We start from the raw sequence: 23,614 nt of genomic DNA on the forward strand, positions 1-23,614 counted from the left end.
AATCACAAGTAATGCACTTCCGATATCGTGACTCAAGATCTCAAAAGCATAATATGGAATCATGGTCCTAGCAAACCAACCGGAATCATAAACGATGCGCACTCAAAATCATGATTTCTGATCCAAAAATCATGATTTAGCTTTATGATCCCGAATCATGGTGTATTTTGATAATATGGTTCATATCCAAGGTTTTGGGTTCAGATTTTTACCCATTTAACAAAAAATGTTGCTTGGGATGTTTTTTTATGTGAAATCAAAATGACCACTTCAATTTGAAATGCGGTTTATTAGCTTCATTCGATGCTTGGTACTAGCAGAGAATAGTGTACAACCCACGCTTGCCAAACACCATATGTAACTTTGTTTCGCCGTTCAACATGCTGGATGAGCTTCGTGCGGTGGGAACATTGATACCCAACCCACCTTTAGGGGTGAGAGAAAACTTACCTCCGATCCCCATCCAGCTATATCGGTATTCTATTCATTTGCATGTGCTCTAAGGAGGTTACAAGGCGCGAAATCGTGACACGAGACACGGCGAAGCGATGGATGGCACGCGACATGCCAAAGGACAGCAACATCCGAGGCTGTCACGCAACTGCCAAGTGCAGAATAGATTAACTGTCAGGTGGCAATTTATCGTATGCTATGGGTATCGAGTGGGAAGATTGGGGCGAATTAATGGGTACAGAACGGTGTCATTGTTCAGATGAAGGGCAAGATAATAGACTCATTTGTTGGTTCTGTTAGATTCAAATCACGACGACGTTTGATTGACTCTCAAATAGAGGTACGTGTTTAACAATACGCAATACTTAATGGATGCGTTATGGTCTATTTTCAAATTTAGATTGATTGCCATAGATTGACTTTTCATATCAATCCAACGATTCTTTATTGGTACTTAACACGAACAGAAGATAAATGCATTTATTAGAGGTTTTGTTATCTAACCACAAAGCTATTCCAATTCTCACAAATATTGCTTAAAACACGGCGTTCTCGATGATCCAACGAACGTACGAGCTCACTCGAGTATAGATTCCCGGATGATTTGCCTCTCCGCACCGAATTCCCCAGGAAACGAGTCCGGCCACCACCCAGCGATTGTTCGGAAGTTGTAGCATCAGAGGGCCACCACTGTCGCCCTGGCACGAGTCTCTGCCACCACCGTAGTCCCCGGCGCAAATGCTCGTTTCGAAGATCCGGTTGATGTACACGTCCTGACAGTCTCTGTTGGCCCAAATTGGCAATGTAACCTCCATCAGCACCTTGGAATGTGGCCCTCCGAAGAACTGCGTTCCCCAGCCCACAACAACACCTCGATATCCGTTCCACGAGTCATCCAGTGGAGGCATACAAATCGGCCAGATGTAGGAGTTGAAATACGACGGCCGGAACAACTTCAACAGGGCGATATCATTCTCGTAGCTAACCGGGTCGAAATCCACATGGCTTCGAATCTCCGTCACTCGGAAGTCCCGCGACCTCGTCTCATTGTACTGGGTAAAGTCATACTCCCCCAGCCTCACCAGAAACTGATGGATTTTCAGGTTCAACACGCAATGAGCCGCCGTCAGCACGTGTCGATCGGTGATCAGTACTCCTCCGCAGAACTGCTGCTGGCCACTGTTCGGCACCAGTGCCGCCATCCAGGGCCACTCTCCGGGATCAGCCGGACGCCCTCCGGCTATCTTCGAGAGTTGTTTGGTTGATATTCCACAGCCTCGCTCTTCCGGTCGATCACGGCTGTCCCTGCCGTCGACGGAGTTATCGCCATCCAAGCCTTCTACGGCATCGTAGTCGTCTGCTTGCGAAGGTAGCCGGAGAGAGAATTCCGGTCCCACTCCATCGCTGGCATTTTCCGGGCAACAGATTCCGATGGATCTGGAAAATGATGTGGGAAATGAAATATACAATGTATGTTTGATTTGATCTTAAAATTTATGGAACTAACAATAATATTAAAATCGCGCTGTTCTGACATGCAAGTTAGTGTCAAATACTCTGGAGAAAATATTGGAAAGGAAGCGTTTAGAAAACTTTGAACTTAGTTTATTGCAACAAATGTGCACAGAAAATTGTAAAGGACTCTCTGAAGATATGCTTGGAATAAACTATTAGGAATGTTAACTGTTATCGTAACTAATTGAAGATTTCCTGGAGAGAGTCCTAGGGCAATCTTCGGTGGAAATCCTAGAAGAATTTCCTGCTATTCATCCAGCGAAACTCGCGGTGAAGCTCCTAGAAGATTTCCCGGTGGAACTCCTTCATGTATTCCAACTGTAAATCCTAGAGGAATTCCCGGTGAAATTCCCTACAGAAATTCTTGGTTGAAGCAATTGGGGTTTTAAGTTTTGAGAAAAAAAAAAGTATTGATTCTTTTTAATTTTATGCGAAAGAGCACCTTTTCTAAGCCACTATGATTTTTTTTTTCTGATTTTTTGGAACTTGATTTTGATACCTAAAATTAATTTCAAAGAGATTTTTCTGTAACACCTTTTGACAGCTGGGCTAATGCTTGAAAGTTCCGCCCAGTACAAAATGCGACGAGGGGTAATTCGAAAATGCAAACTTAAAATTGATTTTTACATATATTCCCGAGCATCAAGGTTCATGAAAATTTTGGTTTCGGCTCAGTTTGGGGTGCAGGCGAATCGGATTAGTCATTAATGTGTCGAAGACAAAGTACATGATGGCAAAGGGCTCCAGGGAGGAATCACCGCGCCCGCCACCCCGAATTTATATCGACGGTGATGAGGAAGTTGAAGTGATGGAATCTTGTACTTGGGCTCACTGGTGACCGCCGACAACGACACCAGCAGAGAAATTCAGAGACACATTGTGGCAGGAAATCAAGTTTACTTTGGATTCCGCAGAACTCTACGATCGAATAAAATTCACCGTCACATGAAGCTAACTATCTACAAAACGCTGATTAGACCGGTCGTCCTCTATGGGCACGAAACATGGACCCTACGTAGAGGACCAACGCGCCCTTGGAGTTTTTGAACGGAAGGTGTTGCGTACCATCTACGGCGGAGTGCAGATGGAAGACGGGACTTCTCCCTCTTTCTTCTTGGCGTTACGTCCTCATTGGGACAAAGCCTGCTTCTCAGCAGTGTTCTATGAGCACTTCCACAGTTATTAACTGAGAGCTTCCTCTGCCAATGACCATTTTGCATGCGTAAATCGTGAGGCAGGCACAGGTCCAAGGAAGTGAAGGAAATTTCCTTCACAAAAAGATCCTGGACCGACCGGGAATCGAACCCGTCACCCTCAGCATGGTCATGCTGAATACCCGTGCGTTTACCGCCTCGGCTATATGGGCCCTTTCTAGAGGAATCTCTGGAGTTGAAATTCATGGATTAATTCCTGGAGGAAACCTGCAAGAATTTCCGGAGGAATCCCTTGGGAAAATTCCTATAAAATTTCCTAAAGAATCTCCTGAAACAATATCTGAAGTAATCTCTGAAGGATTTCGTGCAGAAATTCTTGTAGGAATGCTGTAGGAATTTCCGAAGAAATTCCTGGAGGGATTCCTGGATCAATTTCTGAAGAAATTCCTGTAGGAATTTTGAAGAAATACCTGGGGTAGATCTTCGACGAATTCCTGGAGGAGTCCCTGGAGAAATGCCTGGATGAAATCCTGGGAAAATACCTGGAATAATTGCTGGATCAATTCACTGAGAAATTTTTGGGGGAATTTCTGAAGGAATCATTGGAGGATTTCCTAGAGAATTCCCGAAGAAAGCCTTGAAAGAATTCCTAGAGGAATCTCAGGAGGAATTCATGCAGGAGCCCCTGGAGGAATTCTTGGGATCATTCCTGGAAAAACTGCGGGAGGAATTTCTGGGGGAATTTCATAAGAGGCCCTGGAAAACTTCCTGGAGAAATTGCGGTAGTAATTTCTGAAGGCATTCCCTTAGGAATTCCTGAAAGAATTCCTATATGAATTCCTGGAGGACTTTCTGAAGGAATTCCTTGGGCATTTCTGAAGAAACCTCTTAAGGGATTCCTAGAAAAATTCTTAGAGAAATTTCTACAGAAATTCTTGGAAGAATCGCCGGGGGAATTCTTGGAAAGAACCCTGAAGGAATCCCTGAAACAAATTTCTGGAGGAACCTCAGAAGGCATTCCTGGAGGAACTTCTGGACAACTTCCAGGCGGAGTCCCAGGAGGAATTCCTGAAGAAATCTCTATAGGAAATCTTGGGGAAATGCCATGGAACTATTCATGGAAGAATTCCAGGACGAATGCCTAAATCAATTCTTTGATAAATCCTTCAATGAATTCCTGGAAGAATCTGTAGAGGAATTCTGGAAGGAATCCATGGAGAAATTTCTGAAGAAATTCCTAGAGGAATTCTGAGGAGAATTTCTGGTGGAGTTCCAGGAGAAATTCGAAGAGGAATTTCTGGAGGAATTCCAGGAGCAATTGCAGAAGGAATTTCTGGAAGAATTACTGGAAGAAGCATCGCTGGAATTTCTGGAGGAATCCATGAAATAATTCCTGGAGGAATGTGTAGAGGAAACCAAGGAGAAGAAATTCCTGTATTAAATCTTGAAGGAAACCCTGGAAGGATTTCTGGATGAATTCCTGGAAGGATTCCTGAAGCAATTGCTGTACGAATTTCCGAAGAAATGCCTGGAGGAATTCCTGGATCCATTCCTGAATAAATTCCCGGGGGTATTCCTGGAGAAATACCTGGGGTAATTCCGGTGAAATTCGTTGTAGAAATGCCTGGATGAAATTCTGGAAGAATGCCAGGGGCAATACCTGGAATAATTCTTGAATAAATTCCGGAAAGAATTTTTGGGAAAATTTTTAAAAGAATCCCTTGAGGATTTCCTGGAGCATTCCTGAAGAAATATTTGAAGGAATTCCTAGAGAAATCTCAGGAGAAATTCATGCAGGAATCCAGGAGGAATTATTGGAATAATTCTTGGATAAACTCTGGGAGGAATTCTTGAGGAAATTTCTTAATAGGAGGATTTTATAGATAAATTCTTGGACAAATTGCAGTAGAAATTTCTGAAGGAATCTTGGAATGTCTGGAGGAATCCCTACAGAAATCTCTGGAGGAACTTCTAAAGGAATGCCTGGAGGAACCCCTGGATAAATTTCTGGAGAAATTCCTGTATCAATTGCTGGAGGAGTATCTCGAGAAATTCCTTAAGAAATCCTTTGAAGAAACCCTGACGAGTTTCCTTCAAGAACCCCTGAAGAAATTCCTGGACTAATGCTGGGAGCAATCTCTGGATAAATTCCTAGATGAATTCCTGGTGGAGTTTTCAGAATAATTCTGGGAGGTACCTGTAGAAGAACTCCCGGAGCAATCTCTAGATGAATTCCTAGAGAAATCCTGGGATGAGTCCATGGAGAAACTCCCAGGAGAAATTTATAAAGGAACCTTTTGAAAATTCCTAGAGGAATCCTTAGAGAAATTTCTAGAGAAATTCTTGGAAAAATTCCTGGGAAAATTCTTGGAAAAATCCCTGAAGCAATTTCTGGAGGAACCTGAGGAGGAATGCCTTGAAAATTCTGGACGAATTCCTGCAGGAAGTTCTAGACAAATTCCTTGCGGAATCCCAGAAAGAATTCCTGGATAAATTTGTAAAGGAATTTTCGGGGAAATCCTGGAATGAATTCCTGGAGGAATCTCGAGAGAAATTCTGGAAGCAATTACTAGAGGAATTTCTGAAGAAATTCCAAGATAAATTTCTGAAGAAATTCCAAGAGAAATTTCTGAATAAATTCCAATAGAAATTTGTAGAGTAATTCCCAGAGCAATTTTTGGAGGAATTCCAGGAGGAATTCCTGGAGGGATTGCGGTAGTAATTTATGAAGAGATTCCTATGGGAGTTCCTGGATCAATTCCTGGAGGACTTTCTGAAGAGATTCTTGGGGTAATTCTAAAGAATCCTCTTGAGGAATTCCTGGAGGCATCCTTAAAGGAATTTCTAGAGAATTACTTTTAAGAATCCTTGGGGGAATTCTTGGAAATAAACCTGGAGGAATCCCTGAAACAATTTCTGGAGGAACCTCAGGAGGAATTCATGAACAAATCTCAATGGGAAATCTTGGTGAAATTCCGTGGAACTATTAATGGAAGAACTCCAGGAGGAATCCCTGAATGAATTCCTTGAAGAATCTCTAGAGGAATTCTGGTAGAAACCCATAGAGAAATTTCTGAAGGAATTCCTGGAGAAATTTCTAGAGGAATTCTGAAAGGATTTTCTGGTGGAGTTCCAGGAAGAATTCCAGAAGGATTTTCAGGAGGAATTACTGCAGGAATCTTCGGTGGAATTTCTGGCAGAATCCATGGACTAATTCCTGGAGGAATGTGTAGCAGAAACCCTAGAGAACAAATTCCTGGATTAATTCTTGGAGGAAGCCCTGGAAGAATTCCTGGATCCATTCTAGAATAAATTCCCGGAGGAATTTCTGAGGAAAAACCTGGGGTAATTCCTGTAGAAATTCTTGGTAGAACTCTTGCAGAAGTCCCTGGAGAAATGTCTGAATAAAATCCTAGAGAATTGGCAGGAGGAATACCTGGAATAGTTCTTGAAAAAAAAAAACCGGGAGGAATTTCCGAAGGAATCTCAAGATTTATGATGAAATACAAAGTTCGATATCTGAGAGAATTCCAGGAGGAGTTTCTGATGAATTCTTAGAGGAAATACTGAAGAAACCGCTAAAATTCCTGAGGAAATCCTGAAATCCTGGATTAATTCCTGGGGGAGTTTCTGAAGGAATCCCAACAAGAGTTCTTGCAGGCATTTTTTAAATAATCCCAGAATTCGTTTTTGAAAGAATAACAGAAGAAATTTCCGGTGAATCCCTGGAGGATCTCGAAGTTATTTCTGAAGAAACCCGATGAGCAACCCCGGAAGCAACCCCATGAGAAACTCTATGGAATCTCAGGAGAGGAATGGATTACGGGGATATTAAGGGTGCTTCAAAGGGGCTGTTCATAAATCACGTAGACAAACATTTGGTTATCTCAGAAACCCCCCTCCCCCCTCGTACACTTTTGTCCATACAAAAATATCAAAATTGGTATGGAACGGCCAGAACCCCCCTCCCCCCAAAAAGTCTACGTGGTTTATGAACGGTCCCAAAGGGGGGTTTGAGGTTTTGAAGTGGTTTCAGGGCATTTCAAGGGCTTTATTCTGAAGGGGTCTCAGGAGTTTAAGGGCGTTCAGGTGTATTTCCCTGAGACTCCCTGAAACACCACTGTAACCCCTTGAAATGCTCCTATGACGTCGAAGTGCCCCCTGAAACTCCTGGGACCCCCCAAAATGTCTCTGAGATCCCTTAGAGCGTCTCTGACACCCCCTGTAGCCTCCTGAGACCCCCTTCAACGCCCTGAGATCTACCGGTAACCCCTGAAAATCCTTGGGATGTAAAACTCGAAAATAATGGTAGACTGAACAAATATTGTATGTCGAGTCAAATTTTGCCAAATGTTGGACCGCTTTTGGACCCACATCGGATAACAGTTGGGTCTATGTTGGGTTTAGTAACCAAAGTGAAAACAGATCAATGATAGGTTTATCATGGTTAGACGTCAATGACGAATCAAGTTTTAAATCTGCGACACCACAATTAAAGCTTGCTACGACCATTCAATTGATATAAAAAAAGACACTACACCGTCTTCAGCTAGAGGCTGCACAGACTGAACATTACATACACGAGACAACGGACAACAGACATAACACCCAGTGGCCCAATGGAGAATTTCCCGTTTGACGAAAAGTTTTCCCCGACTGGAGCAGGAATCGAACCCGCACTCCGAGGCTTACGAAACGCCAAGACGACTGACGCCGCTAACCGCACGACCAAGAAGCCCACATCCATCTCGATGGAAAATCAAATAATGAGAGTTTTAAATGTCAGTTGATATTGAACCTTCTTAACACTGCCTTAAAATGCCTATGAGGCCCCGTGAAACCCCTCTGAGACGCTCTGAAATGCCCCTGAGACCTCCTCCAAAACTTCAAATAATTTTTGTGGAACTTCACAAAGAGAAATTTTTGAGAAAAAGCGCCAGATATTAAATTGCATGATTTTTAATAGGAATTAGGAAGCGATAATTTAAAAAAATAACTGCTAAATTTGCACTAAGTTGATTGCTACACAGACAATGTTACCTAGAAGAAATTGCATGATGTTGAACGTTTATATAAATACAATCTCATATATCGTTCCAAAAATTTGACAATAAAAAAACCAAAAATTTGATTTTGCAAATCGATCTCAAAATCGATCTAGTAAAAACTATTTGTAACCGGAGACAAGTACAGTATGCGGCAGGAAAAAATGCGAAAGTGTTTTTCAACTTCAAACCTCATTTTCGTCCATTTGACATTAACCAATCTATGTTTCAATGTTCCATGATCTATAATAGGCTAGTTTTCTGAAAAGTTAATTAAAAAAATTCCCATTTTGGTCACTAACCTTTACAGGGCGGCGCCTGAAGATGAAGACAACCAGAATTTTCAAACCGCAGAAAATCACACAGGTCGCTAAATTTCGCTTCTGATAAAACAAATTTTTTGATTTTCTCTACAATATCATCAAATATATGTACTTATTTCATCTGGTATGTGAAACTACATGGCTCTGGATCAGTGTGGTCTGGTTGTTCATCAAATTTGAGCTAATTTTGTTGCTGTTATAGTCATTTTGTTTAATGACCATTGGGCGCGCAGTTTATTGATATCCGCTTATTAGGCCCACATTATCACATGTTAAACATCGAATATGTTCATTTTTATTTTTCAGTGCTAGAATATAGACCTTGACTGATACACTGTCATGAAAAAATAGTCATATATATCCCATATTTAGCGTGTAATAGTGCCTTGAACTTTTCGCATTTTTTCCTGCCGCACCCTGTATGTTTTGCACTACATCCATAATTCAAATAAGAATGGAATGTCTGTTAGGTTTCGTGTAAAAAACATGTTTGAAAGATCTTGAAAACCATAGCTTTTATTTATTTTTTTGAGCATTTCCTGTTTTCCAGTAGTTTATTTGGGAATTCCTCCGGAAATTTATGTCCTACTGTAACTTTGGAAATTTAGGTTATAATGGCTGGTAACTTCAATTGAAATTCCTTTGGCTCCCCTTCACAAATTTCTTAAAAAAATTCGTTAAAGAATGTTTCAGCACATCCTTTCAATAAAAAATTAGTAATGTAAACGAAAATTGTTTAAACTTTCAAAATAATTTTAATTGGAGCGGACCTTGTTGGATGGTTAGAACACTTAACTAATACGCCGAGGACCTGGGATCGAATCCCACTCCCGACAAACTCACAAAATGTGAGTTCTTCCTTCGGAAGGGAAGTAAAGCGTGGGTCCCGAGATGAACTTGCCTAGGACTAGAAATCTCATTAATACAGTTAAAAAAAAGGAGTTTAAGAGTTAATTTGGCATTTTTTTTTAACCCATTTCCGCCCAGTGATCTATTTATAGATCAGATGCCTCGAACGCCCAGTGATCTATTTATAGATCAGTAACTTTTGCGATAACTGCGGAGAAATGAAGCATTTTGGAAGACTGGTGTCTTCAGCAAAGTTGTTGAGAAGATCAAGGACTCTTCGATAGTACATAATTTAGTACGTATTCGCTCCAGTAGGTGGCACTAGTGATCACGAAACATTGTGCTTTGACAGGTGTTTCGTCAACAGCCATTGCCAATACTGTCGCTTTCGTATCTTGAGGATCAGGCTACAAAGAAAAAAAATATATTCAGCAAAGTTGCTCAGGACATCAAGAACTATCCGATAGTGAACTAGTTGGTTCTAGGTTTATCCGCTAGGTGGCGCTAGTGAGTCCAAAAAAATTCAAACCTCTGTATCTCTAGAATCCGACTACATAGAAGAATTTCGTCTTCAGCAAGGTTGATCAGGACATCAATAGCTATCCGATAGTGAACTAGTTCGTTCTAGGTTTATCCGTTAGATGGCGCTAGTGGGCTCTAAAAAAATAAACCTCTGTATCTCGAGAATCAGACTACATAGAAGAATTCTGTCTTCGGCAAGGTTGATCCGGAGATCAAGAGCTATCCGATAGTGAACTAGTTGGTTCTAGGTTTATCCGCTAGGTGGCGCTAGTGAGTCTTAAAAAATTTAAACCTCTGTATCTTGAGAATCCGATTACATAGAAGAATTTCATCCTCGGCAAGGTTGATCAGAACATCAATAGCTATCCTATAGTGAACTAGTTGATTGTAGGTTTGGCCGCTAGGTGGCGCAAGTGGGCTCTAAAAAATCTGAACTTCTGTATCTCAAGAATCAGACTACATAGAAGAATTTCGCCTTTGGCAAAGATGATCAAGACATCAAGAGCTGCTCGATAGCGCACTAGTTGGTTCAAGGTTTATCTGCTAGGTGGCGTTAGTGAGCCCTAAAAATTCCAGACATCTGTATCTCGAGAATCAGACTACATTGAAAAATATCGTCTTCGGCAATGTCGATCAGGACATCAACAGCTATCCGATAGAGAACTAGTTGGTTCTAGGTTTATCCACTAGGTGGAGCTAGCGAGTCATAGAAATTCTTAACTTCTGTTTCTCAACAACCAAACTACATAGACATTTTTTGTCTTCGGCAAAGTTGATCAGGACATCAAGAGCTATCCGATAGTGAACTAGTTGGTTCTAGGATTATCCGTTAGGTGGCGCAAGTGGGCCCTGTGGGTGCTAGTGAGCCCTAAAAATTCTGAATATCTGGATGTCGAAAATCAGACTACATAGAAAAATTTCGTCTTCGGCAAAGTTGATCAGGACATCAAGAACTATCCGATAGTGAACTAGTTGGTTCTAGGTTTATCCGCTAGGTGGCGCTAATGAGTCCTAAAAAAATTAAACCTCTGTACATTGAGAATCCGATTACATTGAAGAATTTCGTCCTGGGCAAGGTCGATCAGGGCATCACAATCTATCCGATAGTGAACTAGTTGGTTTAAGGTTTTTTTCCGCTAGGTAGCGCTAGTGAGTTTTAAAAATTCTTAGCTGCTGAATCTCGAAAATCAGGCTTCATAGAAAAATTTAGTCTTCAGTAAAGTTTATCAGGACATCAAGGGCTAATGGATAGTTAACTAGTTCATTTTAGGTTTATCCGCTAGGTGGCGCTAGTGAGCCCTACAAATTCTGAACTTCTGTATCTCGAAAATCAGGCTACATAGAAGAATTTCGTCTTCGGCAAAGTTGATCAGTACATCAAGGACTAACTAGTCGGTTCTGGGTTTATCCGTTAGGTGGCGCTAGTGAGCTCTAAACATTCGAAACAAATATTGATAAAGTAGTTTTTACGATGAAATAGAACTGCATGGCCACTGATTGATAACAAAACCAGCTAATTATTAAACAGCAGTCTAATTTCACTAAATATAATACTGAACAAAATATAGTATAGTATAATTAGTTATCAACTTGAACTAATGATAACGTAATTTTCGATAACGTGCCATGTGCAATCAATTTGTTATCTTTTCTCAGGTTCATTGTGACACTCATCTCAAAGACATTCGTTTGGGTCGAACGTGCCTCTGGAGCCGACCTACTGATTGATCGGCTTCATGCAAAATAGCTGTAGATAGATAAATTGAACGTAATTTGATCAACTGTTGCCCCCGTTAGGCGGATTCAATGATTCTTACAAATTATGAACTTGTGTATCTCGAGAATAGAACTACATAAGGGGCTGTACATAAACCACGTAGACCAAAATTTGGTCATCTCAGACCCCTTCCTCCCCCTCGTAGACTTTTGTCCATACAAAAATTTTGAAATTTGTATGGAGCGTAGACTTTGACCAGACCGACCCCCCCCCCCCCACCTCTGGCTACCTTCTCGTGTACGTAGAGGACCACCGGTCGTATTAGCGTTTTGTACATGGTGCATTTGGTGCGTGGGTGAATCTTTTTCGACCGCAGCTTCTTCTGGAGCCCGTAGTAGGCCCGACTACCGCTGATGATGCACCCCCGAATTTCACGGCTCACGTTGTTGTCAGCCGTCAGTGAGGATCCGAGGTAGATAAATTCCTCCACCACCTCGAAAGTATCCCCGTCTATCGTAAAACTACTACCCAGACGGATCCGGTCGTGTTTGGTTCCGCCTACCAGCATGTACTTTGTTTTTGAGGCATTCACCACTAGTCCGACCTTTTCTGCTTCGCCTTTCAGGCGGGTATACAGCTCTGCACCCTTCCAAATGTTCTGGCGATAATGTCCATGTCGTCCGTAAAGCACACAAATTGAACGGATTTTGTGAAGATCGTTCCCCGGCTGTTGAGCAAGGCTCGTCGCATCACACCTTCCAGAGCAATGTTGAAGAGCAGGCATGAGAGTCCGTCACCTTGTCGCAGTCCCCGGCGAGATTCGAATGAATTGGATAGTTCACCCGAAACCCTTACGCAGTTTTGCACACCCTCCATCGTTGCTTCTAAATGTCAGTCTAGTCAGCTTCCTAGGAAAGCCGTTTTGGTCCATGATTTCCCATAGCTCTGCGCGGGAGAATGAGATGAGCAGAACGCTAATAAGGTGGTCCTTATTAGCAAAGCCAGAAGGATACGGTGGGCAGGATATACTACTAGAATGCCCAATATCAATCCATTATATATAGAAATTATTAGAATGATGCATATTGAAATGCCTAAAAACTGTTGAAAACTATCCATTGATAAGCTACTAGCAGATTGTTTTATTTATTACTAATGTAATCCATTTCTGGAACATGTCAAGCTGTAACTTTTTTTATTAGGAGAATATCAGCTATGATCAGTCATCTAAAATAGATTTACATAGCTCATAGAAATAAGGTAGCTGCGCAAAAAAAAAAAATAAATAAAAAAATAAATATTTTTTCAACGTTTCACGTGCATATGCCCCACTGTGTATTAAAACGAAAATTTCACCGTAGATTTCCGTTTAAATGACTGCAATAACTTTCTTTTATGGGGTTGAGGTACTCCATTAAAAATCAGACATCTACTGTGATTGTGGCATAATTCGGGCGTTAATGGGTTAAACAACTTCATCTGTTGTTGCGAAAGGTTTTTTAGCATTTTTTTTTTGGGATTTTTCGAGCATATTTGTGAATTCTTTAGCAGTTGTTTAGGATATTTTCTATGCAATTGTTTTGACTATTTCATCTTTTTGAATTATTCCAGCAATCCCTCTGGCAAACTTTTTGAGAATTCCTTCGGTTATGCCTTTAGTAATCAATTCGGTAATGTTTTGGGAATTATTTAACAAATTTATTTGCACTTTTCTCGGAAATATTTTTTTTAAATACTTTGGAAAATTCTACATTGCTGCCTTGTGGAATTCCGTTGAAAGTTTTTTGTTGAGCATTCGATTAACCCTGTAGAATTTCCTACCAGAAAAAATTTATAAAATTCTATTGTGAGTTTCTTCTGCAGATCTTATAATTTTTTAATAATTCTCCAGTTAGGAGACGGAGGGTTCGGTTCCCGTTCCGGTCGTTAAAATTTTTTGGATTCCCTGGGCATAGTGTATCATTGTACTTGCCCCACAATATACAAATACATACAATGTGGCAGGCAAAGAAAGCCCTTCAAATAATAACTGTGGAAGTGCTCAAAGAACACTAAGTTGAAGCGAGACAGGCTAATTCCCAGTGGGGACGTTGAGCCACAAAAAAGACGAAAAAGAAGAAGAATTCTTCGAGACATCTTCAGTGATGCTTTTGCAGAGGTGGGCACATTCACGTTAATCCATTAACTGATAATTAACGGCGTTAAATATTATTAACGATTTAACGTCTCAGTTCACTTTTTGAAAATCATATTAACGTTAACGACGTTATATCTGGTGCCCGTTAAATGAAAAGTTTTTTTTTCATTAGAGATCCTCTCATTTGTTACAGTTTTGTCATCATTTAGCATAATATGAGTATTCAGGAAATAAGCCCGACTTACAATAAATAAAAATGTTTTATATTAACATATTATTGTTCTCAGTTATCATTAATAAACCTCAATATACGCATGCAAAAGAACATTTCATTTTCATTTTGCAGCATTTGGTGGGGCAATGATAGCGCAAGTCAGTCCAAAGCCGATGATAAGGAGGGGTGATGGCTGAATAGTCTTTGCTGACCATATAAACGCCATGGGATAGGAAAAGGGTATTTTGGTGTGGGATTAGGATGTTGGTACAGATTTGACAATATCAATGCTATTTGCTATTCAGGTGCAAAATAATGTTAAGGCTCAATAGTGAATCGCATACCTTCCAAAACCAAAAAACAATAATCCACAAAATACCAAGCAAGTCAAAGAAAGAAAAAGCGTCCTATTGTTTATTTTGTCAATTATAACAAACGGAAACTTCTACCCTCTCCGACTCGCCAGTCACCCCGGAAGAAAATGTCCCTTCAATTCTGGAAAATATATTATCCCCAATTAAGCCTTTAATCGAATTGTCCGCGTGGTCTTGTAGTACCCCTGCTAGGTGAGAACCACTCATTGCCATACACATTAAATGCTAGACATGACTCATGGATAGCATTTGCATATGTAAAAGCTTTGCTGATGTGACTTTCCTATTAGGCATTTCTCTCATCACATGTTTGTCTTCAAAACTTTGTCAAGCTTAGAAAATTGGAGTTAATAAACAATACATTACAAGGTTCGAATTCCCATAGAATGAGATCATTCATTCGCACTACAACACCATAGGAGATAATATCACATTGGCTAATTGCAGTACAAATGCGAAAAATCTCCCTTTTCCCCCTATCCGCAACCCGGGGACACGCCCTGTTGGATTTCGAAAGCCTCGGAGAATATTACAAACCTTCAATGGCATTCCCATACACTAACCCACATTGCCCATTCAGGGGTCTGACTGGGCCTATTACCCTCCCTCAGTTTGTAATATTCTCACCAAATTGGAATTATATTTTCCCGGCACATAAATGACTTCGACAAATGTTCGATGTACTATGCAGCAGCATGATCAGTATAACTATATCAGATGACTTGAAGATCTGATTTTACAGAATTGTTTGCCATTGATTAAACATTCAACTATTCCAATCATTACTGCAAAGCACATCGACTACATGCCTGAAATCAAAGCTTCCTGGAAGATATAATCCAAGCCCAGGGAATATACGCATGCAAAAAAACATCAGTGTCTTAATATCCGCATATTCACAATAAAACAATATAAATATTACGTTTGGCGATTTTTTTTTTCACCAAGTGAAATTCAACGTCAACGGTTACGTTAACGTTAACGAGTGTTAAATTACTATGAAATATTACCGATTTAACAGTAAAGCGTAAAATTTAACTTTTTGGTTAACAGTTGTGCCCATCATTGTGCTTTTAACATTTTTGCGTCAGTTTCTTTGAGAATGTCCTCGGCAATTTATTCGGAATTAGCTTCGAGACTTTCGGAGTCCCATTGACACTTTTTGAAAGTAATTCCATCCGGGATGTGTCCTATGATTCTTTCTGAAATTCCTGCTCAGCTTCCAGCCAGCATTCCTGTCATGTTTTCTCTAACGAATACATCAGGTATACTATAGTCTCTACAGGATTCCTTCAGGAATAAACGGGATAGTCGGTCCGACTGTGATGCTAATTTGGGAAATAAAGCCTGTATCCGCAATAATCGGGACACAGAAATACAGTTGCAAATTCGCAATAGATACATTAACATTGCTCAAATTTGGCCTAATAACATTTTAAGATGTGTTCATTTCACCTACAAAATTTCATGTGAATCGGTGCAGTACTTTTTGATGTAGCGATGTAAGAGTAGAATGCGCGCCATTGATTTTTGTTCAACTCTTAGTTTTGCTTGTCAGCACTGCAACTTTTGAATTTGGTTAAGGAAATGGCTGAATTTTTGAACACAAACCTCTCAATCTCCATTCGTTGCATAGGCAAAATTTCAAAAAAATCGATGCACTATCAACAATTTTATAGTCGAAACATGTATTGGGACTGAACGTGATTTTAGCCCTTCAGACAGCAATTAGCCAGAACCCTTTATTGTTTCGATTGTACTGTTCAAAGTACTATACCAATATTCATCAAAATTTTCAAGCATAATATACACATAATCATCTACCTATTGTAAACAATTCATGAAAATTGGCAGAGAGATTCAAATGTTATGAATAGGCGAACATCGCACATAAAAAAAACAAGTAAAAATTTCGTTAACACTCACCCCTATCCACCAATAGCTTTCAAACCAATTGATGAAAGTTGATGGAATTTTGCAAGAAAGTGTCTCTGTAAGTATCATAACTGCTAACGAAGTTTCATAATTATCATCACAGAACTTTGAACTATAGCGTAAAAGAACCATCTACTATGCGAATGAAAATTGGTCATGATTGTACAAAATGCTTAAAACCACGCCTGTTTGTTTTCCATTCACAGTTAAAAGTTATGCGTCGATTTTTATGAAATTTGGCACAAACAATAAACATACACCAAAGAGTTCTCAGTCAATTATTTGGCTAATTTTACCGATTTATTACAGAGTTACAGCCATATTTCTGTGTCCCGATCCCGATTATTGCGGATACAGGCTTTATTTCTTGGCGTTCCTATGTTGTTTTGATTGAGCATGAGCATGAGCATGAGCATAGATGACCGCACAATTCGTAGTTGCTACTCCGTGATTGATCAGAACAATCGAAATTGTACAAGGAACCAATGAATAGGGCTTAGGACTAGCTTACTATTCTCAATGTACACAGGTCGAGAGCTCTCAACTTTAATAGGGTCACTAACGGCGCCGGCCACGTCCTTACGGTCATCGAGGATGGGAGGGAATGTTAGTAAGACAAACGTTGTTATAGAGACCGCGAATCGCTGCATCTCCACGTTTGTCTCAAGAAGGATTTTTTTGTTAGTAGGGTAAGGTACATTGTCAGTCCGGGAGTCACCTATGGTTGGTGATATGATTTGACAACAAACCGCCGTTGACAACCGACCACTTTTCAACGCAAAAACTAGCCAAAAAGAAAATTCTATCGCGCGTCTCCACTCCACTAGGGAACAGAAACCTTTAGTCTATTCCACACAGAAATACACTGAACGCGACTCACTTGGCGCTCGGATTTTTTTTTTCGACCGGCGAGCCCGAACTAACACTTTTCCGTTCCTATGTTGTTTTGATTGACTATATAAAATTGAAAGCTAAGAAATATTCCCAATTTTCTGGGATTTATGCTGGGATAGCCTTAGAAAAAGGATCCTTCCAAGAATTCTAGCCGGCAGTCGTTTAGTAATACCTGCTGGAACTACTTCATGGATTCCTCCTGGTATTCTTTCAAAATTTTCTGCCAAGGTATGTTTAGAGATTCCAATGGGAGTTCTTTTAGCTATAAGTGCCGAGATTCCTGCTGATATTCCTTGCAAGATTCTTTCTGGATTTTTTTAAGGGGATACCTCCCAGGATTTCTTCAATTTATCCGGGGTTTCTTCTGTGATTCTTTAAAGGACTTCCGCTAAGCTTCCAGTCACGATTCCTCTCAGGATATTTCTCAGATATTTCTCCCAGAATTCCTTCAGGGGTTTCTGCAGGGATTGATTGGAAAAAAATGTTTGAGAAATTTTGTAATTTTACATGAAGCGTAACCCTGTTGCAGGCCCATTCCCTCCTTCATTAGCGTTACGTAGTTTATGAAGAATAACTGAATTATTTTCACAAAGGAAGAAAAAGTAATAGAACAGTGCGTGAGTTTCAGCTAATGTAAAATGAGTTAGAGTGCGAAAGTAAAAAAAGTATAGAAACAAAGAGAAATAGGCTAATTGATACACATAGATATCTGTAATAAACCATGATTTCATATGACAGTGATTTTCTTATTATTTTTGAGTGGTTATCCTCTCTTTCATTCTTTTAAGATGCATTGTATCTATACGGATCAAAATACACTGAGAGTACAAAAGTTGTGCTAAAATATCAGATGTTCAGGACACACATTGAAGATTTTTTTTTATCTACACCATAGACTTCCAAATTTCCAGGAACAACTGGGATTCAAACCCGCCATCTTCAGCATGGTCGTGCTGAATACCCGTGCGTTTACTGCATCGGATATGTGGGCCCTCACAGTCTTAGAGATATGGAAATCTATATAGAATTTTCAATGTACTTTAAAGAGTGATGAATCTTACATATTTTCGATGACGCACAGCTGTCCCAACAGCTTCCACAGATTATCACCGGACCCCATGGTCTTGCAGTGTTGGTAGCGCTTGCAGTGGCCCTTCTCACCAGCTGGAGTGGTGCACTCTTGGAATGTTTTATTTTTCTGCAAATCAAATTCCATCTAGACCTTTTTTCAATTCATTAACCTAACCACTAATACCCTCACCGAAAACGGACTCAGAATGACACTGACGAACCGTTTCTTCCGCAACAAGTTGAGATCCAAATGTTTTTTCTCGCGATCGGCCTGCACCACTCGGAAGGGTTTTCTCCGCTGTACGGGACGGTCTGGCTTGATATCGGCGGTGGCTGCATCACCACTGATGTGATTGTCCTCGGGAGTTTTGGAAGCTGATATGAATTGAAGAAAATAAAATAAATGAATATTATTTGGAAATAATCTACACTGTTCGAGCCAAAAAAATGTAATATTTTCAGTTGGAAATTTCTAGTCAGATCTTGATAAAACACATGTCTTTAAAATTGAGTAAATAATTTTAAAAACTGGATAATGTATCATTAGAGTCGAATGTCCACTCCATCACTCACTCTATCGTTCGTTCTGTAATATTGCTCCTGCTGCATGAAGGGGGTTTTCTAGATGTATCGTTATCGTCGCGAAGAACGCGAAACATAAAGAACACTACTTATTATCAGCTTTCTGAAATGCAAAAATTCGTACAAGGCCACGCGTTTTGGTGCAGAGAGATATAACACTATAACTTCCGGCTCCAAGTCTGATAGCACATGAAACTTATAATTTCTTGTTCTTGAAAATAAAATCTGATTTTTTAAAAAGTAGGTTGAAAATTTTCAGGAAATACTGACATTTTTTAAATATCTTTTTGAAATCCATAGGTTTTATAGCGATCTTATCTATTTAATTGGGCATAATTAAAAAAAAAAACCTGCACACCTACACATACCTTTATTTTCAAACTCATCGTTCATCAACCCGATCGTCGATTGAACTAAGCATAGTCCGATGATAATCCACAAACCAGTGGACTTTTTATTAACCATTTTTAATAAAACTATTGATGATACAAGTTATCATTAAATTTCACCACTTATCATGATACCGTCCTAATACTATTCCGAGATCAAAGCTCACGATCACTTTCACTATTCACAGCCCAGTCCAAAATTAATTGGCTCGTCCCGATCTTCACCACTCAGCGGACTGCTCTCGACTAAAAGGCGTCACAATACGATCGCAATTCAGTCGCCTTATCGTGCACCCCCTCGTCTTGGTGCATTACTCGACGGCCTGCCCCTATCAGATGGTTCTTCTTCTCACCAACTAAGGCAAATGCAAAATGGGGACAAAAATTGCAAAAATGAGTTACAACCTAATACGTCGCCACATAAATATATAGGCCTAAACAGGCGTTCTTGAACTTCATTGGATTATTGAACTGTTGAGCTCGGTGCGACGTTCGGCGTTTTGCCTTGATCAGAAGGTGCCTAACACCTAGCACATGGAACACGTAGGAGCACCTGAACGATATTGCTGGACAGAATTCTAATGGCTCAGCTTTTTCCTCATCAACGTCTTTTTTTAATATTTACAGTGTTATGTTTCTGGAGCTTTGTCAACCAAAATTTCTCTTTATATACTTTCGTGCTTATTATTTCTTAGTCCACCATCACAGGAATATGTATTCGTTTTTCGTTGGCGTTGGATAGATGTTTGCCTTATTTCAAGAACAAGCCAGATGACGATTTTGACCATGTTTTTGGCTCTATTATTCCAACATGCACACTCTAGAAACTGTTACAAGGTCAAGGAAAGCGTTGCGATGTCTGTGAGTAGCATTTCTAATCAAATATGTTTAACTAAAGTCATCGGTTTTCGAATGGTGGTTCAGTATGACGCGCGATAACTGCGCTGCTACTCTCGCCTTAGACATCAATCGGTGTGAATTATTATCAAAACAAATAGTCAATATAGAAGTCGTACGGTCGTGGGAGAACTCAAGCGGCTGTGCACTCGAGTTCATTGATAAGCGATTCACACTTGGTATGGGAAATAGTGCAGACTTGCTTTGAATTCCTAATATTGGTACGAATAGGACTTTATAGATACCGCCATGAAGGCACGCGACCTGGGTGAAGGATTAGCATTGAGCTTAACTATTTGAACATGCTCAGCCGTATGATCTATGATGTTGTGAGATTTCTCAGACGCCAGTAAGCATGAACATAAGCCTAGACGATTGTAGACTATGTAGTTATCACTCTGATCAGATGAAAGCATTAGTAAATGGGGTTTAAGACTAAGTTAAACTGTTCCATCAGTTACAGTCACATTTACCCTGAAGTTTTTTTTATAGTCAAGGGAAATAGTTGTGCTAAGAAATGCATGGTACATCCCCCTTCGAACCCTCCCCTTTTTGACTAGTAGCCGAAAATACGTGTTTTTTTTGTATTTTTTATAAATTCTACATGCTTTTGCTCAAATTTCATCGTTTTGCTAATCATCAATAGTTTTCACTGATCAGACATGCAATCTATTACTACCTATCATAGTCTATTGAAGTTTCGATGCCAGAGCTATTCTAAGGCCTCCAAAGTACTCCGAAGTTCGTGTCACAAATCCAACATTCTGAACCAAATTTTAAACACGGTGAATGATCACAGAACGTAGTCTACGGTTCTCAAAAAGCCTCAAAGCACCCCTAAAAAATTCATGGTACATTAATTGGGTGATCTAGGTCATCCAAACTACTCTGGAATTCATTTTCTTAAGATCTACAACATCTACCATCGTTTGTGCTCATTCTGTTCAAGAAATGTACATATTCACTTTGATGTCCATTAGACCTTGCAATGCTACGAGTAACTCGATATTGGAGATTCCGAGAAATACAAATGGCCTCCAATACACTTCGAAGTTTGGGTTACGATATCTACATACTCTATCATTCTTACGTTGTGAAAAATATTCATGGAATGTAGTCTTTACTGCTAATGGAGCTTCAGTGCACAACTATTATGCCTTTGATATATTCATGGGGTATTCCAGACTATCCAAACTATTCTGGAATTAAGGTCTGCAAGGTCTACAGGCTCTATTCTTGTTTCTCTTGACTCTATCGGCATAATTCTTCCACGATTGTGTCTGTTGCACCTTTTTATATCACGAGTATCTCTATGTTTTGCTATTTGGGTGTCCACTGGGATACAATGTATTTTGAAGAATGGGTTGCAATATCTGAAAATCTTGAGATATTTTTATTTATACGAATGCTCTACTCTACTCCTAGAGCCTCAGAGTGCAATTCTGATAACTCAGCAATATTCACTTGGTGATCTAGGTCATCCAAACTATTCTGGAATGAAGACCTTCAAGCCCTACAGGCTCTACTCTTGTTTTTTCCACTCTATCCGCATAATTCTTTCAGCAGACAAAATCGCACCTTATTATATCACGAGTATCTCTATATATTAATTTTTGGGTGGCCACTGGCATACAAATGGATTCAATGTATTTTGAAGTATAGGTCGCAATATCTGCAATTATGGGATATTTTTATTTTAGCGAATACTCGCGGAGTATAATCAACACTACTGTTGGAGTCTCAAAGTGCAATTCTGATAACTCAGCAATATTTACTTGGTGATCTAGGTCATCCAAACTATTCTGGAATTAAGACCTTCAAGCCCTACAAGCTCTACTCTTGTATCTCTTTACTTTATCGATCCTTCACGCTGTATCTCATAATATTTTAAGTATTTATTTGTGTTATTTGTGTATCCACTGACATACAAATGATGTTTATGGTATTCAAAAGTAGTTTGAGGGCTACCGACCGTGAAAGCCACACCATATAGGTTTTCGGCCTTTGCAGTCGGAAGACCAGCTAAAACGTTTTTTTTTTCACTCTGACCCGACGTTTCGGGCCTTTATTGGTCCTTTTTCTCAGAATTAGAATAGGTCATGGATTTTGAGTTTTGAAGTGTCGGAATTTACTCAAGAGTTCCTCTAGGCGTTCCTCTTAAATTCCTTCAGCAGTCCCTCAGAAATTCCATTATTCTAAGGGAGGATTCCTCCGTAGTCAAGTAAGAATTTCTTAAGGAATTATTAATTCTCTGGGAATTATCTTGGAAAACTCCTCCAGGTAATTTACTCAACAGTTCCTCCAGAAATTTGGAAGTTTTCCAGGGTTTCCTCCAGGATTTTTTCCAGGAATTCCTACAGGGATTCCTCCAGCGATTCCACTAGAAATTCTTCCTGGGATTCCTCCATAGACTTGTACTGGTATTCCTCCAGAGCTCCTTCAGGAATTCATCCAGGATTACTCCCAACGACTAATCAAGGGATTTCTTCAGGAAATCATCTAGGGATTCTTCCACAAATTCCTCCAAGGATTCCTCCAGGAATTCTTCCAGAGATTTCTCAAGGAATTCCTCCAGGAAATTTCTCCGGGTAATTTCTGCAGTAATTACCGTAATTGCAGTAATTTCTCAAGGGCTTCCTTCAGGAATACCTTCAGGGCTTTTTCAGGAATTTCTATTAATTCATCTAGGAATTCAGCAAAAGATTCCTTCAGAAATTCCCCCACGGTGCCCTCCTGAAATTGTTCCGAGGATTCTTCCAGAAATTCCTCCACAAATTCATCCCGGAACTTTTCCAGCAGTTCCAACAGGGGTTCTTCCATGAATCACAGAGATTTTTCCTGAAATACTTCCAGAAATTCCATTAGTCTTTGCTCAAAGCATTTATCCAGGATAAATTCCAGAAATTCCTCCAGAAAATACTCTATAAATTCCATCAGGAATTAATCCAGGAATTTCTCCAGAAATAACACTACGAATTCGTACAGAAATTTCTACAAGAAATATTCCAGGAATTCCTTCAGGAAATAATTTCAGGAATTTCTCCAAGAATAACTGCAGGAATTCCTACAGAAATTCCTCCAGGAATTTCTTAAGGAAATCCTTCAGAAACTCCTCTAAGAATTCCCCCAGGAAATTTCTGGCCAAATTCATGGAGGGACTTTTGGAGGAATTTTTGACAGAATTTTTGGAGCAGCTCTTGTACAAATTCTTATTGGAGTTCCTGAGTGTAGAATTAGCATTTAAGTAAAAATACTCATAAATAAAAACTAAAAAAAAAATTAGAGTTCCTTGGAGGAATTCTTGGCAGAAGTTTTGGAGCAAAATCTGGATAAATTTTATTAAAAATTCCTGGAGGAATTTTGAAGATATTTTTGAAGAAATATTTGAAAGAATTCTTGGATTAATTCCTTGAGAGATTCTTGGAGGAATTCATGAAGGAATTTCTGGAGGATTTTTTGGATGACTGCTTGAAGGAATTTCTTGGAAGAATCCCTGGAGGTATTTTTGGTGTAATTCCTGAAGGAATTCTTGGCAGAAGTCTT

At 39.8% G+C, this 23,614-nt stretch overlaps 1 protein-coding gene across 2 annotated transcripts; it reads right to left on the bottom strand.

Annotated features, from left to right (window-relative positions):
• Positions 1 to 868: 868 nt before the first annotated feature.
• LOC109401133 (proclotting enzyme-like) lies at positions 869 to 19,435 on the bottom strand. Of its 2 annotated transcripts, none has more exons than XM_019673611.3 (4): positions 19,154 to 19,435; positions 18,388 to 18,578; positions 18,194 to 18,330; positions 869 to 1,890 (listed from the first exon to the last, which is right to left on the bottom strand). In XM_019673611.3, exons 1-4 carry the CDS (start codon positions 19,248 to 19,250, stop codon positions 990 to 992), a joined length of 1,326 nt encoding a protein of 441 aa, XP_019529156.3. In that variant the 5' UTR covers positions 19,251 to 19,435; the 3' UTR covers positions 869 to 989. The 2 variants fall into 2 exon arrangements, with proteins under 2 accessions (XP_019529156.3, XP_019529157.3); XM_019673612.3 differs by having other exon boundaries at positions 18,394 to 18,578; positions 19,154 to 19,429.
• Positions 19,436 to 23,614: the final 4,179 nt, after the last annotated feature.

The sequence above is a fragment of the Aedes albopictus genome, chromosome 3 (assembly GCF_035046485.1).
Source record: "Aedes albopictus strain Foshan chromosome 3, AalbF5, whole genome shotgun sequence".
NCBI lineage: Eukaryota > Metazoa > Arthropoda > Insecta > Diptera > Culicidae > Aedes > Aedes albopictus.

Excerpts from the sequence above, each read along its gene's own strand:
- LOC109401133 (XM_019673611.3), bottom strand. The coding sequence starts at position 19,250 with ATGGTTAATAAAAAGTCCACTGGTTTGTGGATTATCATCGGACTATGC. Across the intron at positions 18,579-19,153 it reads CGATGAGTTTGAAAATAAAG|CTTCCAAAACTCCCGAGGAC; the intron begins GTATGTGTAGGT and ends AATTCATATCAG. Across the intron at positions 18,331-18,387 it reads TGAGTCCGTTTTCGGTGAGG|AAAAATAAAACATTCCAAGA; the intron begins GTATTAGTGGTT and ends TTTGATTTGCAG.